At 46.5% G+C, this 13959-nt stretch overlaps 1 protein-coding gene across 2 annotated transcripts in view; it reads left to right on the top strand.

The window, feature by feature from the left end:
- Positions 1 to 13959, top strand: part of PIP4K2A (phosphatidylinositol-5-phosphate 4-kinase type 2 alpha) — a 172215-nt gene that overhangs the window by 108179 nt on the left and 50077 nt on the right. For both annotated transcript variants that reach the window (XM_056114725.1, XM_056114724.1), the window contains exons 2-3: positions 796 to 893; positions 2453 to 2549. In XM_056114725.1, the coding sequence (XP_055970700.1) occupies positions 796 to 893; positions 2453 to 2549 (195 nt within the window). The remainder of the gene's footprint in view (positions 1 to 795; positions 894 to 2452; positions 2550 to 13959) is intronic.

Below are 13959 nucleotides of genomic sequence, written 5' to 3'. Positions count from 1 at the left end.
CACCCCACATGTATTAATTTGGTTCCTCTATAAAAGATAAAGGCCACACAAGAAGAATAATGCTTCTGAGTTTTCGGGCATGTAAAGAAACAGTCCTATCCATGAATTCAGCCAATATGAAAAACACCCATTCTCAGATAACATTTTCATCATTTTTTTTTTTTTTTTGCTTTTTAGGTCATACTTGGCGACACACAGGAGTTATTCCTGGCTCTACACTCAGGAATTACTCCTGGCAGTGCTCAGGGGACCATATGGGATGCAGGGAATCAAATCCAGGTCGGCCGCATGCAAGGCAAACACCCTGCCCACTGTGCTCTCACTCCAGCCCCGGCATTTTCTTTTTTGAGGATGCATGTGGGAACCTGTGGCACCCAAAAGAGGGAAGTCAGGGGAGCAGCTGGAGAAGCCAGTGGGCCATGAGTGTTAACCTCCTGAATTCTCCCCTTGCCTGCTGCCATCCTGGAGGGCCCCACCCCTGCTCCCCTGCACTCCCAACCACAGTGGAGCAAGTGGAAAGGGCCAGAAGAGGGGGGGACAGGTTTGCCATCTGAACAGGGAATGAGGAAAAAGCAGGACATCTGTTTAAGGACAGCAGCTTTTCAGACCTTGTACCACTTACAATCACACACCTCTGCCTGGTTGAAAGGTCACCATTTTTTAAGTTAAGGTTAAAGAGAAAGATGGGCCAAGAAGTTGTGAGGCTTCCCAGTTTTCTTCCTAAGGTTGTGCTCAAGTTAAGCCCTTCTCACCTACCTCAGAGTAACCCGTGCTGTTTATTTCGTGTCTTTCCAGATCAATGAACTGAGCCATGTTCAGATCCCTGTTATGTTGATGCCAGATGACTTCAAAGCCTATTCAAAGATAAAAGTGGACAATCACCTCTTTAACAAGTAAGTACAAGCACCACCTTTTATAGTACTGGCGAGACTGCCAGAAGTATGATTTTTGTGTGTGCGAGAATCTATAATCACATTATTTTTCAATGGGTAGGAGTAAAGTTTTGCTGATGAAGTTAATCCTGTGATAAACATAACCATCTGTCATTTTCAGAAAAGCAGCAGCAGCTCTCCTGGGTAATATCCCTTAGCCATATGGCATATTATTCTCGATGAATATCTTATATGTTAAAAGTGATATTCTTGTTACAATTTAAATGTTTGAAGCTGTAAATTGACTGGGCTTGGAAGCAGCTCTGGACCTCTGCTGTGGCATCCAGACCTCTGATAATCATTGGTTCATGAACAGAAATGACTGCTCCTTGGTCATTTGAAGTAGCCTGTAGAACAAGAAAGGGACAAAAAGAATTGAAAGGATTTTTTGTTTGTTTGTTTGTTTGTTTTAATTAAAGCAATTGAATGCCATGTTGCACTTGGAGACTATTTCTCCATATTTATTTTGTCTGGGAAACATTATGACAAACCTGGTGCTAGGTAGTTTTAAAGAGCCAGAAAGAAAGTAATGTATGAGACAGGGCCTGTCCTCAGGGGGCTTACTGTCATGCAGGTGGTTGGAAACGAACATATATCATACAAATTAGAATCTGGTGGACAAGGTACCACAGTTGAGGTAGGCGTGTGTGCATGTGTGTGTGTGTGTGTGTGTGTGTGTGTGTGCACTTTTGTGTATGGGTATCTGTGTTTCTTCAGGAATACAAGGGAGGAAACGGTTCTAAGTGGGTGAGAAGAGCAAGAGGTCCTTTCTGCTAGAGGATCCATTACAGAACTCAGGGATAGAGTCATTGATTGTTCTAGGAGCCGATGCTCTCAAAAATTCACCTTATGATCCTAATTAGAAGCTGACCTTTGGGGGGAGATTGTTTCTGTGTGAGTTTTGCATCTATTTCTGTAAAAATAAAAAAAAATTAAAAAATAAGAAAAAGAAATAGGTCATTCAGGGAGTGGGAGAGAAACTTTGACTGTAAGCCTTCATCATCAAGTCACGGGATGTATGGCCATGCGGCTCCCTCTGCTGCCCTTCCAGAACTTTCTAAGTTCTTTACATCTTCCACCATTACCTTCCACTTCGCCTCTTCCCACCTCTGTTTTACTGGCCAAACAGCTACCATATATGGTCAGGAATAAGAAGATCCTTGGACCAAATGTTCCTAGGTAGAGGCATCTTCTGGTATCTGCCTGGCCCCTGCTCTATGTGTGTATGTTGGCCTCTAGTGCAATGTTCTGCAACCTTTTTACGCCAGCAGATCAGATCTGTGTTGCATGGGGGTCCATAAACTGGCTGTTAGAACCAAGGTTTTTACCCTTTGTACACCTGTGAACTGGTGGTGTTCCCAGACTGTTAAAGAACTCTGCCCTGCGGGGTCCTAAGCAACATACGGGGGGCTTGGAATACAGGTTCCTCTTTGGCTGCAGGTGTTTTAGTAGTTGCTTTCTGCTTCAGGATGATTTCACTCTGTATGTCTGATCTTTGTTCCACATTGTGACTGTTTCAGAGAAAACATGCCGAGCCATTTCAAGTTTAAGGAATACTGCCCAATGGTTTTTCGTAACCTGCGGGAGAGATTTGGAATCGATGATCAAGATTTCCAGGTGAGTTGCTTTCATAATATTTGCCCCACATGAGTCCCATGTGCTCCATAAAGTGGGATTTATATTTTTGGGTCACCACGCATGAATTACTGAATAGTGGCTTTCATGTCCTGAGAATGTCCCAACATTCTTTCTGACATGCCGGGTTCTCTCTGGTCATCTCTCACTGGGACCTCCTGGTGCTGTGATTTCAGCCAGGCATTCAGTGGGGAAAATAGTGTTGTGAAGGAGACACCCAGTTCTGCCTCACCCCCTCCTCTTTGGGTGAAAGTGTCCCACAGCCGGCTTTCCTAATTCCCGCTGACCACAGGGCCTTAGGAAATACATGTGTCGAATTCATGCTCTCTGTGTTTGTGGAGTCACTTAGGAATCTCAAAAATGTATTTTGTGCTCCTGCTGATTTGCTGCTTTTTCTCTGTCTGGCACCCAGCCCCCAACCCAACCCCCCCAACTCATACCCACAGAATTTTAGTCAAACGCCACATGTGGGTCAGTGCAGTGCAAGTGGCCTGGAGACCCCAGCTCTCACATCTGCATTAGAGCCCCCATTCTGGGATGATGCTCATGGTGCATATCACTATCAGGGGCACTGGCTAATGTGCCCTCATATTGTCCTGACTCTTGGCTTTGGCTCTGAAGCCTGGTGGAGCTGTCATATGACGCCTCACCCGGCAAAGCACAGGGGTTACTCCTGGCTCATGCACTCAGGAATTACTCCTGGCAGTGCTCAGGAGACCATATGGGATGCTGGGAATCAAACCCGGATTGGCCGCATACAAGGCAAATGCCCTACCCGCTGTGCTATCACTCCAGCCCCAAGCACCTAGTTTTTAAAGAACCCAGAAGTGGGAAGGGAAGCCAGTAATGCTTAGTGAATATTTCTGCTTTGGTGCTTGGGGGGTCCATGTGATACTCGAGGTCAAACCTGGCGTTCTTGCTTGTGAAGTACATGTTCCAATCCTTTGAACTGTCTTCTTAGTAATCAGTGGAAATCTTAGTCAGGAAATGCAAGGGTCCCTTTCTGATCTTCAACCCCATCTATTCATTTTATGGCCAACTTATTTACTCTAAAATGCTTCCAGGTCTGCACTTCCTCTCATTTGCCCTAAATGGGAAATCCTTGTTTATCGGGCATTAAGTGCCATTTAGCTATACTGGGTGACCTGGCAAATTAAATCTTGGCACAGTTGCCTCTCTGTTTTCTTTTTTAGTTTTGGGGCCACAGCTGGAAGTATTCTAGCCCTGTGTTTGGGAGAAACCATGAGTGCGGGGGTTCCATCAGGGTCAGCCACCTGCAGTGCCTTAACCTCTGTATTCTCTTTCTGTCCCACCAAAGGATAGACTTTCTATTTTGTTTTGGAGTCATGGTGCTTAGCAGAGTCCCGCCCTCACTGCTGTTCTCCGGGGTTGCTTCAGTGTTTGCAGGACCATGTGGTACCAGGGATGGATTCTGGCCCTCATGCATACAAAGCACACTTTGCAAACACTCTGTCCGTTGAACTGTTCCTTCAGCCTGTGGTTTACTTTAAAGAACAAGGTTCCCTGTGCAAATAGAGATTAGGACAGATCCCTAAAGATTTGCGGACCTCCCAGCCATTACCCTAACCTTGCGGAAAGTTTCTAAGAATTTCTCACTTTCTCAGATAGGCAGAAGACTCCAGAAACAGTACTGGCCAGGGTGCAGTCGGCCTTCCCTCCGCAGGGACCATGGTGAGGTTGCCAAGTGCTGAGTTGTTACTTAGGGGGGGGGGGGGGGTGTCACAGAGGATGTGTGCACTCAAGTTTACTCTGTAAACTTCAGTGGTGCCAGTGGTTAGGTATCTGGGCTTCATGTCAAGAGAGAAAGAATTTCATTCAAACTTAACAAATGTAGCATTTACTTCTGGAAGAAATTTAGGTGGTTTTGTTTGTTTGTTTAATTAAAAGCACTATAGCATTGTCCTCCCATTGTTCATCGATTTCCTCGAGCGGGCACCGGTAACATCTCCATAGTGAGACTTGTTGTTACTGTTTTTGGCATATCAAATACATCACAGGTAGCTTTCTAGGCTTTGCTGTGTGGGTGAGATACTCTCAGTAGCTTGCCGGGCTCTCCGAGAGGGGCAGAGGAATTGAACCCGGGTCAGCTGCATGCAAGGCAAACATCTTACCCACTGTGCTATTGCTCCAGCATTTAATTTTTTAAAAAAATTAATTAAAAATTGTTATTGCAGTGTCAGGACTTGGGCTGGAGCGATAGCATAGCGGGTAGGGTGTTTGCCTTGCACACAGCCAACATGGCCGACCCGAGTTCTATTCCTCCGCCCCTCTCGGAGAGCCCGGCAAGCTACCGAGAATATCTCGCCTGTACAGGCAGAGCCTGGCAAGCTACCCGTGACGTATTCAATATGCCAAACACAGTAACAACAAGTCTCATGATGTAGACGTTACTGGGCCCGCTTGAGAAAATCCATGAACAACGGAAGGACAGTGACAGTGTCAGGACTTGAACCCAGGGCCTCACACCTGAGAGGCATGTACTATCTCCCCATGCCACTCCACAGCCCTAAAAATCAATTGGGGAACCAGAGAATCAGAGAGAGAGTACAGTGAGTAGCACGTTTGCCCTTGCGAAGAGCTGACCTGTGTTCAATCTCTGGCACCCCTCGTGGTCCCTTGAGTCCTACCAGAGTATTCCCTGAGTGCAGAGTCAGGAGCAAGCCCTGAACACAGCCAGGTGTGACCCCCAAACAAAAAACTCACATTACATTTAGACATCAGTACATTATTAAACAGTTGATAACTTTACCACCCTAAAAGAAAGTGTCCTTTGTCTAACTCATGTAGAACTCAAGTGGATTCCTTCCTTTCTGTCCCTTGTTTAAAAAATAAATCAAACAGTCCCCTGTTATTTCCTAGGACTTTTAGGGATGCCCGCCCCCCACTCCACTTTTAGTACTGTCATGAAGTCCTCACGTTTCTTCCCAGAGTCAGTGCTGTTCAATGAGATCTCAGCAATCTCAGCCTTCTCCATTTCAGAAGGCAACAGTCATTTTCGAAATTTCCTAAAATGACCAGTTCTGTTGCAGGACTGCTGCGGCCTAAGGAGGGCTTCTTCCCCAAGCCCCTTTCCCCCCTACTGAAAGTGAAGGCTGTGTAAGTTGATATTTAAGTAAGTGCAAATTGCTGAGTACAAACTTTGAAGGCACATTAAGCGAGTGGAGGATGATTCACAAGGAACTAATTGGCAAGTCTGTTAAACTCTTAGCGTGAGCGATCAGACTAGGAGAGAGCAGTGTGAGTGTAATTAATCATTTGCACACCACTCCTTTCCTTAGCTAGCCTGGTGCTTTTGGCATTTAAATGACTGCTTTCTCTTCAGCAACTGTATTTCTATTTTTCAAAAAAGGCTGGGGGTAAAGGGGCTGTTCACAGTAACTTTAATAAACCAGAGCGAAACTGGCTTCCTCTACTGTGCTGTGCTTTTCTCCATAGCCTGCACCCCTTAAAATTTTTGCCGCGAGGGCAAGACCTCTGAATTGAAACTGAAGAGCAGATCATGAATCATATAGGGATTAAGGCACTTGCTTTGTACATGGCTGACTCCAGCTCGACCCCCAAGTGCTTCATGCACATGGCCCCTCCTTCCTACCCCATCACTGCCTGGAGTGATCCCTGAACAAAGATCCAGGGGTAAGCCCTGAGGATCACCAGGTGTGGCCCCAACAATAAAAATAAATGAATAAAAGATCATGGATATGGGTCAAGATCCACTTTGTTGGCTTCTTGTTGTGGGTGGTAAGGGGTGTTGTGTTGGTCCCTGCTCTGGGTCCTTGCCTGGGGAACCCCCAAGTTTCAACTGAAGGATAAACTGTGAACCTGGCAGCAAGGGCCGAGAAGCATAATCTTGGCTCCTGGCATGTGCCTAGCTCTCCATCACCATGGCAGGGACAGGCAGCCTCTGCCTATGCTTTTCCTTACGCTAGGCGGTGGCTGGGGGGTGGGTATTTCTCGGGGACCCTGGGTTGCTAATGGGTCCCAGGCTCCCACTGCTTGCTGTGTCTTGATGGGTTTCTTTTCCGAAGCATTTGCATGTTGGACAAGCCACCTTCAGTCTCCAGGGCTGTAAGGAACTCCATCATGAGCTCCAAGAAACCCAGCATGCAGGCTTTCAGCCTGCCTTGCATGGCACTAGAGAGAAACCTGGGGGGACCGCCATGACCTCCATGAGAGAAGTCACACAGGTGTGCCCCCAGCTCACTGACCTCTCAATGGATGTCAGCTTCTCCGAGCACCCCGCGAACGTGTGCTCCTTTCCTTGGTTTGGCTCTTATCAGTGTCTTTTAACAAATAAATTCCTTTCCTTGCCATTAGTGATGTAGTCAAGGGACCATTCTAGAATATTCTTCAGATCTAACAGCAGCAGCATCTGTCATACACAGGCAAACCCGTATGCAAGTGTGTGTAGATGTGCATGTGTTCTCTCTCCACTTCCAGATCCAGAACTTTCTCCAGTTCATCATTGCTCAGTAAAATGACTCCCTGGGTTTCTAAGATACTCAGAATGGGATAGTGTGCTTCTAATCAGGGTTGGGGCAAAGAAAGAAGGCTTTTTAAAACTATTACTAATTTTTTTCATTGAGACACCATGTGATACACAGTTACAAAGTTGTTCATGATTGAGTTTCAGTTATACAATCTTCAAACATCCATTTCTTTACAAAGGTACATTTCTCCACCACCAGTATCCCCAGTTTTCCTACCAGCTTGCCTCTATGCCATACAATTTTCTCCTCTCTCTTTTCCTCTCTCCTCTACCCCACCCTTTTCCCTTTTAGGCACAGCGGTTTGCAGTACTGTTACTGAAAGGGTATCCTGCATATCACTTTATTTCCCCCAGCACCCAATTTTTGTCTAGAGTAATCATTTACAACTATCATTTCATAGTGGCCCCTTCTCTGCCCTAACCTCACTCTCTACCCCACCCTCCCTTAGGGCAAACTTCCTGCCATGAGCCAGTTCTCCTGGCCCTTGTTTGGGTATCAAGAAGACATCTTTTGAGATGAATGACCCTGTGCAGGCTCCCCAATGGCTACAGCGCTGGCCTGAGTCACATCTGCCCCAAGCCCATCCCAGTCATTTCTTGCCATGTTATTGCCTCAGTGTAATTTATTTGCATCTACTGGGTGCTGGGCTTTGTGCTAGGGAGCATGAGTGCCAGATCTCACAGGAGAGAAAAAAGGGTGAAGGAACTACAGCTGCCCCACCATCACCTCATCCATGTCTCCACACCAAGATACTCTGCACATCACTGTCCAATATATTGCCTTATTAATCTGTTGTATTAGTGGTTACTGTTAATATCTTACCTAATTTCTAAGTTGATCATGGGAGTTTGTGTGTAGTGCGGGAAGTACAGTAGAGATGAGTAGCTTGGTTCTATCGAGGTTTCAGAGACCCATGAACTGGGAGGGTTGGATTGAGGAGTTAGTGTACTTTTGTTGTTATATACCTGATTCTGTATAGATGCTAATGGGATTTTCAGATATCCAAACAGTGGGGCCAGAGAGGTAGTACAGGGGTAAAGTGCTTGTCTGGCATATAGCAGACTGGGATTCAATCCCTCACACCCCATCAAGTCCCCCAAGCCCATCAGGAGTGGTTGCTGAGCACAGAGTCAGGAGTAAATCATGAAGAACATCACTGGGTGTGGCCCCAAAACAAAACTAAAAACAACAAGCATATAGACACCCAGATATTTACACTCTCAAGAAAACCTGCCTTCCCCTCCCAGAGAGTCAGAACTCTTGTAGCAGTCGTGATTTGGAGGAGTATCATTGACAGTCTGAGCTGTGGGAGGGCCAAGTCCCCTGGGACCCCACTGAGGTGGGGTGGTGGCTGCTCCCCACGAGCACATCACGGAACGGAGCTGCATGTTCCCGGGAGGATAATACCAGGTTTCCTTGTCCTCGGCTACATCTCCTGAATTAGAATCCCTCATTATTTGCACTGTATGTACTTTCTTCTTTGTGTTTGTAACAGAGCATCCTAATTTAAAATAATCCATTTTAAAAGTTAATGTTTTCAACTTTTGATGCCTTTGTTTCACACTTAAAAATAAAATTCTAAACTGGTAAAACCTTAGGGGTTTACTAAAGTTAGAGGAAAAGTTATTCTGCTCCTGTCTCTGGAAGAGAGTCTACCTCTCTGTTTTCAATGCCAGTACAGGGGTTAAGGCACATGCCGTGCATGTGGCCAGCTGAATATGATCCTGGAAGCACATGGTTTCCTGAGCTTCACTGGGTACTCAGGGAAGCCCATATAATCCCTGCACTGCAGGAACTGAGCAGCACTGTCTTTTGGGCCCTTGCATTGAACAGCAGACCAGGGAAGCTGAACATCACTAACACATGCGCGCGCGCGCGCACACACACACACACACACACACACACACACACACACACACACTCTCTCTAATTGCCCCTGTAAACTTTAATCTGACTGAGAGCAGAAATGAAGCCTGTCTCTATGACTTCTGCTCAGAGTTTTGCACCAGTCTTAGACAGGCACTTAAAAGGTTGAGGGAAGAAATGGGGGCATCATCGGGGCATAAATAAGTCCCCTATCTGGACTAAAGCATGGCATCAAAAGAGCTGAGGCAATCTGAACCTGTATAGATGAGGGAGAAAGATGGGAAGTAGAGAAGGTGAACCCAGCTGAAGACCCCGATCCAACTTCTCAAGTCAAGAGTAACCTTGCATATTTATCACAGGGAAGGGGTGGGCTAAAACTCTGGATTTTTCTTATGATAAGTGAAGAGAAAATAGAAAGAAAAACTGAATAGACACTTCCTCAGAGAAGATGCGCAAATGGGTACCAGTCTATGAAAAAGTGCTTTTCACATATCACTAGGGAAATGCAAACAAAATGGGCAGTGAGTGATCACCTCACACCAGGATATGTGTACGTCAAAAAGAGTAGAAATAATTAGTGCCAGCAGGGATGTAGGATGTAGAAAAAAGAAAACCCTTACTCACCATTGGTGCAAGTATCTTCTGATTCTGCCTCTATGGAAAGCAGTATGGAGGTTTCTCAAAAAATTTTAAACTGAGGGGCTGGAGCAATAGTACAGCAGGTAGAGCGTTTGCCTTGCACACAGATGACCCAGGTTCAATTCCCGGCATCCCATATGGTCCCCAGAGCACTGCCAGGAGTGATTCCTAAATACAGAGCCAGGAGTAACCCCTGAGGATTGCTGGGTGTGACCCTCCCCCAAAAAATAAAAATTAAAAAAAAATGTTTTAACTAAACACCCAGATGACTCAGCAATTCTATTTCTTGGCCTCTGCCCCGAAGAGCCCAAAATTTTTTGTTTGAAAATTGTTTGTTTGCACTCTGGTGTTCATTCTGGCACTATCCACAAGCCAAAATTGGAAACAACCCAAATGCCTAAGAACAGATGCATGAGAAGATGTGGTCTGAGACCCAATGAATACCACTCAGCTACACAAAAAGCTGAAATTTCATGTTCACTGATGCATATTTGGAACTAGAGGGCATCACAACTGAGTGAAGTGAGTCCAGAAGTCAAGGAAAACTACCAAATGATTTTGCCTGAGTGTGGGGTACAAAAGGAAAAGTAAGGGAATGGAAGACAACGAGTGGTAACAGGCCCCAAGAGTTGAACTGCAGAACCGAGTTTGCTAAGATAGATGAAAGGAGAAGAGGGAACACAGGGGGAGGGCGGAAGCACATACTGGCCCTGAAGGTGGGTGTGGGGTAACATCATGGCCTGCCTAAAACAGTCTATGAACAGTCTATAAAGCACAGAGCCTAAGTGTTCTTAAAACATTTTTTTATCTAATCGAGGTGATTATGTATAGAGTGACATCAAAGATCAAGAAATCAGGGTGGTATGTTGTATTTCAGTGAGTCAAAGAGAGACAGGAGTGCCCGTGGCACTGACTGGGAAGAGCAGAGAGTGCCTGACAGGACAAGGGTGAGAACCAGGTGGCAGGAGCTTCCGTCAGTGGCCCCAGAAGCTGGAAGTGTTGGAGATTGGGCAGGAAGGTTGGGATGGAGGAGAGAAGAAATGCACGTAAGTCTTTAACCTGTTGAAGGTAGAGGTGATCTCCAGGTGGCTTGTGTGATGGGCTGGCATGGATTGGGCATTGGGAGGGAGTCAGATTGGATGTGAAAGGCAAATCCAGGTGGGCAAGTGGGGGGACATTGTGGTGGCCAGTTGTACATGTGCTGCCAGTTACAAAGGTGTTTGTTTTTCCGGGAACCAACTAAGTACTTGGTTTCCTGTGTAACTGCTCATTATGGGTTTGGTTGGCCTGCTCTTAAAATGTGTCTCTACATGTGCTGGCCACCCAGATTAACTGCCATATGTGTGCCCCTCACACCGACTTGTCTCTTGACATATCTTCAGGAAAACTCCCTCAAAGCCCATCAGCATCATCATACTTGGCCTTTTTCTCCTGCTCCCATTTGGGAATTGAACCAGTGATGCCAGAGTCGGTGGTCAGTGACACCTGTCTCAGGCCCCACTGTTTGTCGCCAGACACCATGTTTGTTTCCAAGTCCCCGAATGTTTCATCTCAGTCAGATTCCAGCTTGAGGCTTTTACAGTGCCAGGGCTCGAACCCAGGGTCTCCCACATGCAAGGTCCCCATCATCACCTTGAGCCACCTCCTCCATCTCCACCCAAGTGAGATTCCTTAAAGAAGATCCGTAAAGCTCCTTAGAAAGCAGTCAACTTCTTTCTCCTCTGGCCGTTTCCTTCTGTTTCTAGATTCTTCTCTGATGAGCTGTTTTATTATTGATAAGTGCTAAATTGCCTCATGTCTTACTCCTTTTCATAATGAAAAGTCATTCCACAGCTGGGATCAGAGCACAGAGCCTATCTTTGAAATTCCCCGAAAGCCAGGCAGAGGGCTTTGAACGCAGTGGGCCCTTAATAAATCCTTGATGGTGATGTTCCAGCTAACGTTGTTGGTCTTTAACTCTGATGGGGTCAAAGGACCATCTGTGCTCTCCCAGATGTGCCAGGTGAGAACCAGGAACACAGCCTGGTCTGGGGCTGAGGGACCTGAGGCATGTCTTCACCATCCCAAGTTGTCAGCAGGGCAGCGGACGGCTTCTGGGACATAAGTCAATGAAGCAACTAGCCTGAGTGGGAAAGAAATACCATTTTCCTGGGAGTGTTAGAGGCTGGTTTCAGTCTGAGGACACGGTGACTCAGTGACACCCCACCCTGGTTGGGCTCCGGTTTCTCCTTGGTGGCATGAGCAGGGAAGCAGGACCCTGTGCTTTCTGACACCCTGCCAAGCATCTGAGCCACCCCAGTAGACAACTGTCACTGAGGCCCTTGTTCAGGTGCTGATGTGACCCTTGGATTAGGGGTGGCGGTTTCACAGTTGAGCATGGCAGGATTGAGTAAATAGGCCACCTGAGTGCTAGCAATAGAATTTACAAATTTATCCTAAAATAGGGCATGGAGAGGTGTATCCATGGGCTGTAGGAACCACTACAGAGATTTAAATGAGCAAAATGCTTGGCTATTTACAAAGTGTCCAGGGGACTGTAATGGTGGTGTGACATTTTTATGAGCGGTAGAGAAGATTGCTGGTAAGCGTGAGCTAATGAAATTGACCTTTATACTCTCTCTCTCTCCACCTTCCCTCCTACTTTCTGGAGGTGCCCCCCCTCCAATCCTCAACCTCCCACTGTGGAAATAAAAGTCTTCAAGGCAAATCTTTAGAGGAGTGGGGAGAAAGGAGGGTGGCCATTAATCCTTTTCTTAAAGGGAAGGACAATAAATTTGCAATTAGAGATGGAAGAAGGCCATGAAGTTGGGGCCTTGTCTCTCCCGAACTTTATTTCCTGTTGCAGGCTGACTCACCCTGGAGAGGTTTGACCCAGGGTAATGGACTTCTGCAGAATGGAAGTTGGTGAGAAATATATTTATGGAGCAGGTTGCCAGATGGTTTGGAATAAAGAAATTCCAGGGCACCAGAGAGATAGTTGCAGGGTTAATACGCTTGCCTGGTATATGGTCGATATAGGTCTGAGTCCCAGCACCGTAGATGATTTCCTGAGCACCGCCAGGGTGCTCTTTTCACACAAAGCCTGGGTAGCCCCTGAGCACTTCTTCACCTGTGTGGCCCAGCCCCCCCTCCCCATTCCCCTCACACAACTTTGGTAAAGGGCTCTGTGATGGTGTTCTTACCTATCTGCAATTAGATAGCTTCAGCCTAAAGCTGAAGTCTTACATCACACTGTACATTTTCTCCCCAACAAACTCCTCCATGAACCTAAGATCCCCCGAAAGAAGCAACATGTGCTGGTTGTCACATACCGATAGACATGTCCACGTGTCTCTTAACTGGCCCAGTCACTGGCTGGCCCAGTGGCTGACCTCAGAGTGATGTATGTGTTTGGGGACTTTCCTGAGAGTGAGGGTAACAGCCATATACACTGGAATGTGTCTCCTGCTGTTTTTTAGGAGAGACCCAGACAGGCATGGCTATGAGACGGGAAGTACATAAGTCGTTTCCTAGTGGGAGTTGGGATGAAAAATGGAGGTGACCCGCACTTCCTGCTGCTGCCCTGAGGTGTCCAAAGCCACACTCCAGAAATCTCTTTTGCCAAACTTTGTATCCCTCTTAGGAATGAGTCACCCTCACCTCTCAAGCTGCCTTGCCCTGAGGTTCCTGCTTCCACTGGAAAGTTCTCACTATCCCTCTTTCCTCTATGGAAGACAGTTTCTTGGAGATACTGCTGGAAGTTGGCAGGGTCCCCAGCCTGAAGCCATTATTCGTTTTTCTTGGGAGGGCACATTGGGGCCACACCTGGTGGTGCTCAAAGGCACTCTGTGCTCAGGGTGACTCCTGGCCTGCTCAAGGGACTGTTTGTGGTGCTGGAGATTCGAACCAGGGTCAGTCCTAGGAAAGATAAGTACCTTAACCCTCTACTCTCTCTCCAGCTCTCAGCTTTGGCATGTATGCTCAAGAAAAAAACCCAGACAGTTTCAGTCAGGGAAAAGCCGTTTGGAATTAGCTGCGAAAGACAAAAGTCAGTGAGCGAAGGAAAATGAAGATTTCCAACAGTTCTCCAAACTGAGGAATTGGTTAAAAGAAACTCAATGAACTGTAGCACATGGTCAGAGTGTGACAAGGTCTCTGGGTTGGCAGCACTGCCCTCCTCAGGATTTCAGGGGACACAAATAGCCAGGCCTTCTTCAGCCCTGGCTTTGTACTCTGTAGAAAGTTCTCTGTACAAAGTACTCTGTCGTTCCTTATGAATTTTAGGAGTGTTCGATACAATTTCTTTGAAGAATTTCATGGGTATCCTTATAGGGATCGCATTGAATCTGTATAATGCTTTGGGGGAGTATTGCTATTTTGACAATGTTAATTCTTCCTAC

The sequence above is a fragment of the Sorex fumeus genome, unplaced genomic scaffold (genome assembly GCF_029834395.1).
Source record: "Sorex fumeus unplaced genomic scaffold, SorFum_2.1 ptg000026l, whole genome shotgun sequence".
Lineage (NCBI taxonomy): Eukaryota > Metazoa > Chordata > Mammalia > Eulipotyphla > Soricidae > Sorex > Sorex fumeus.
This window is presented reverse-complemented; position numbering and strand designations above follow the sequence as displayed.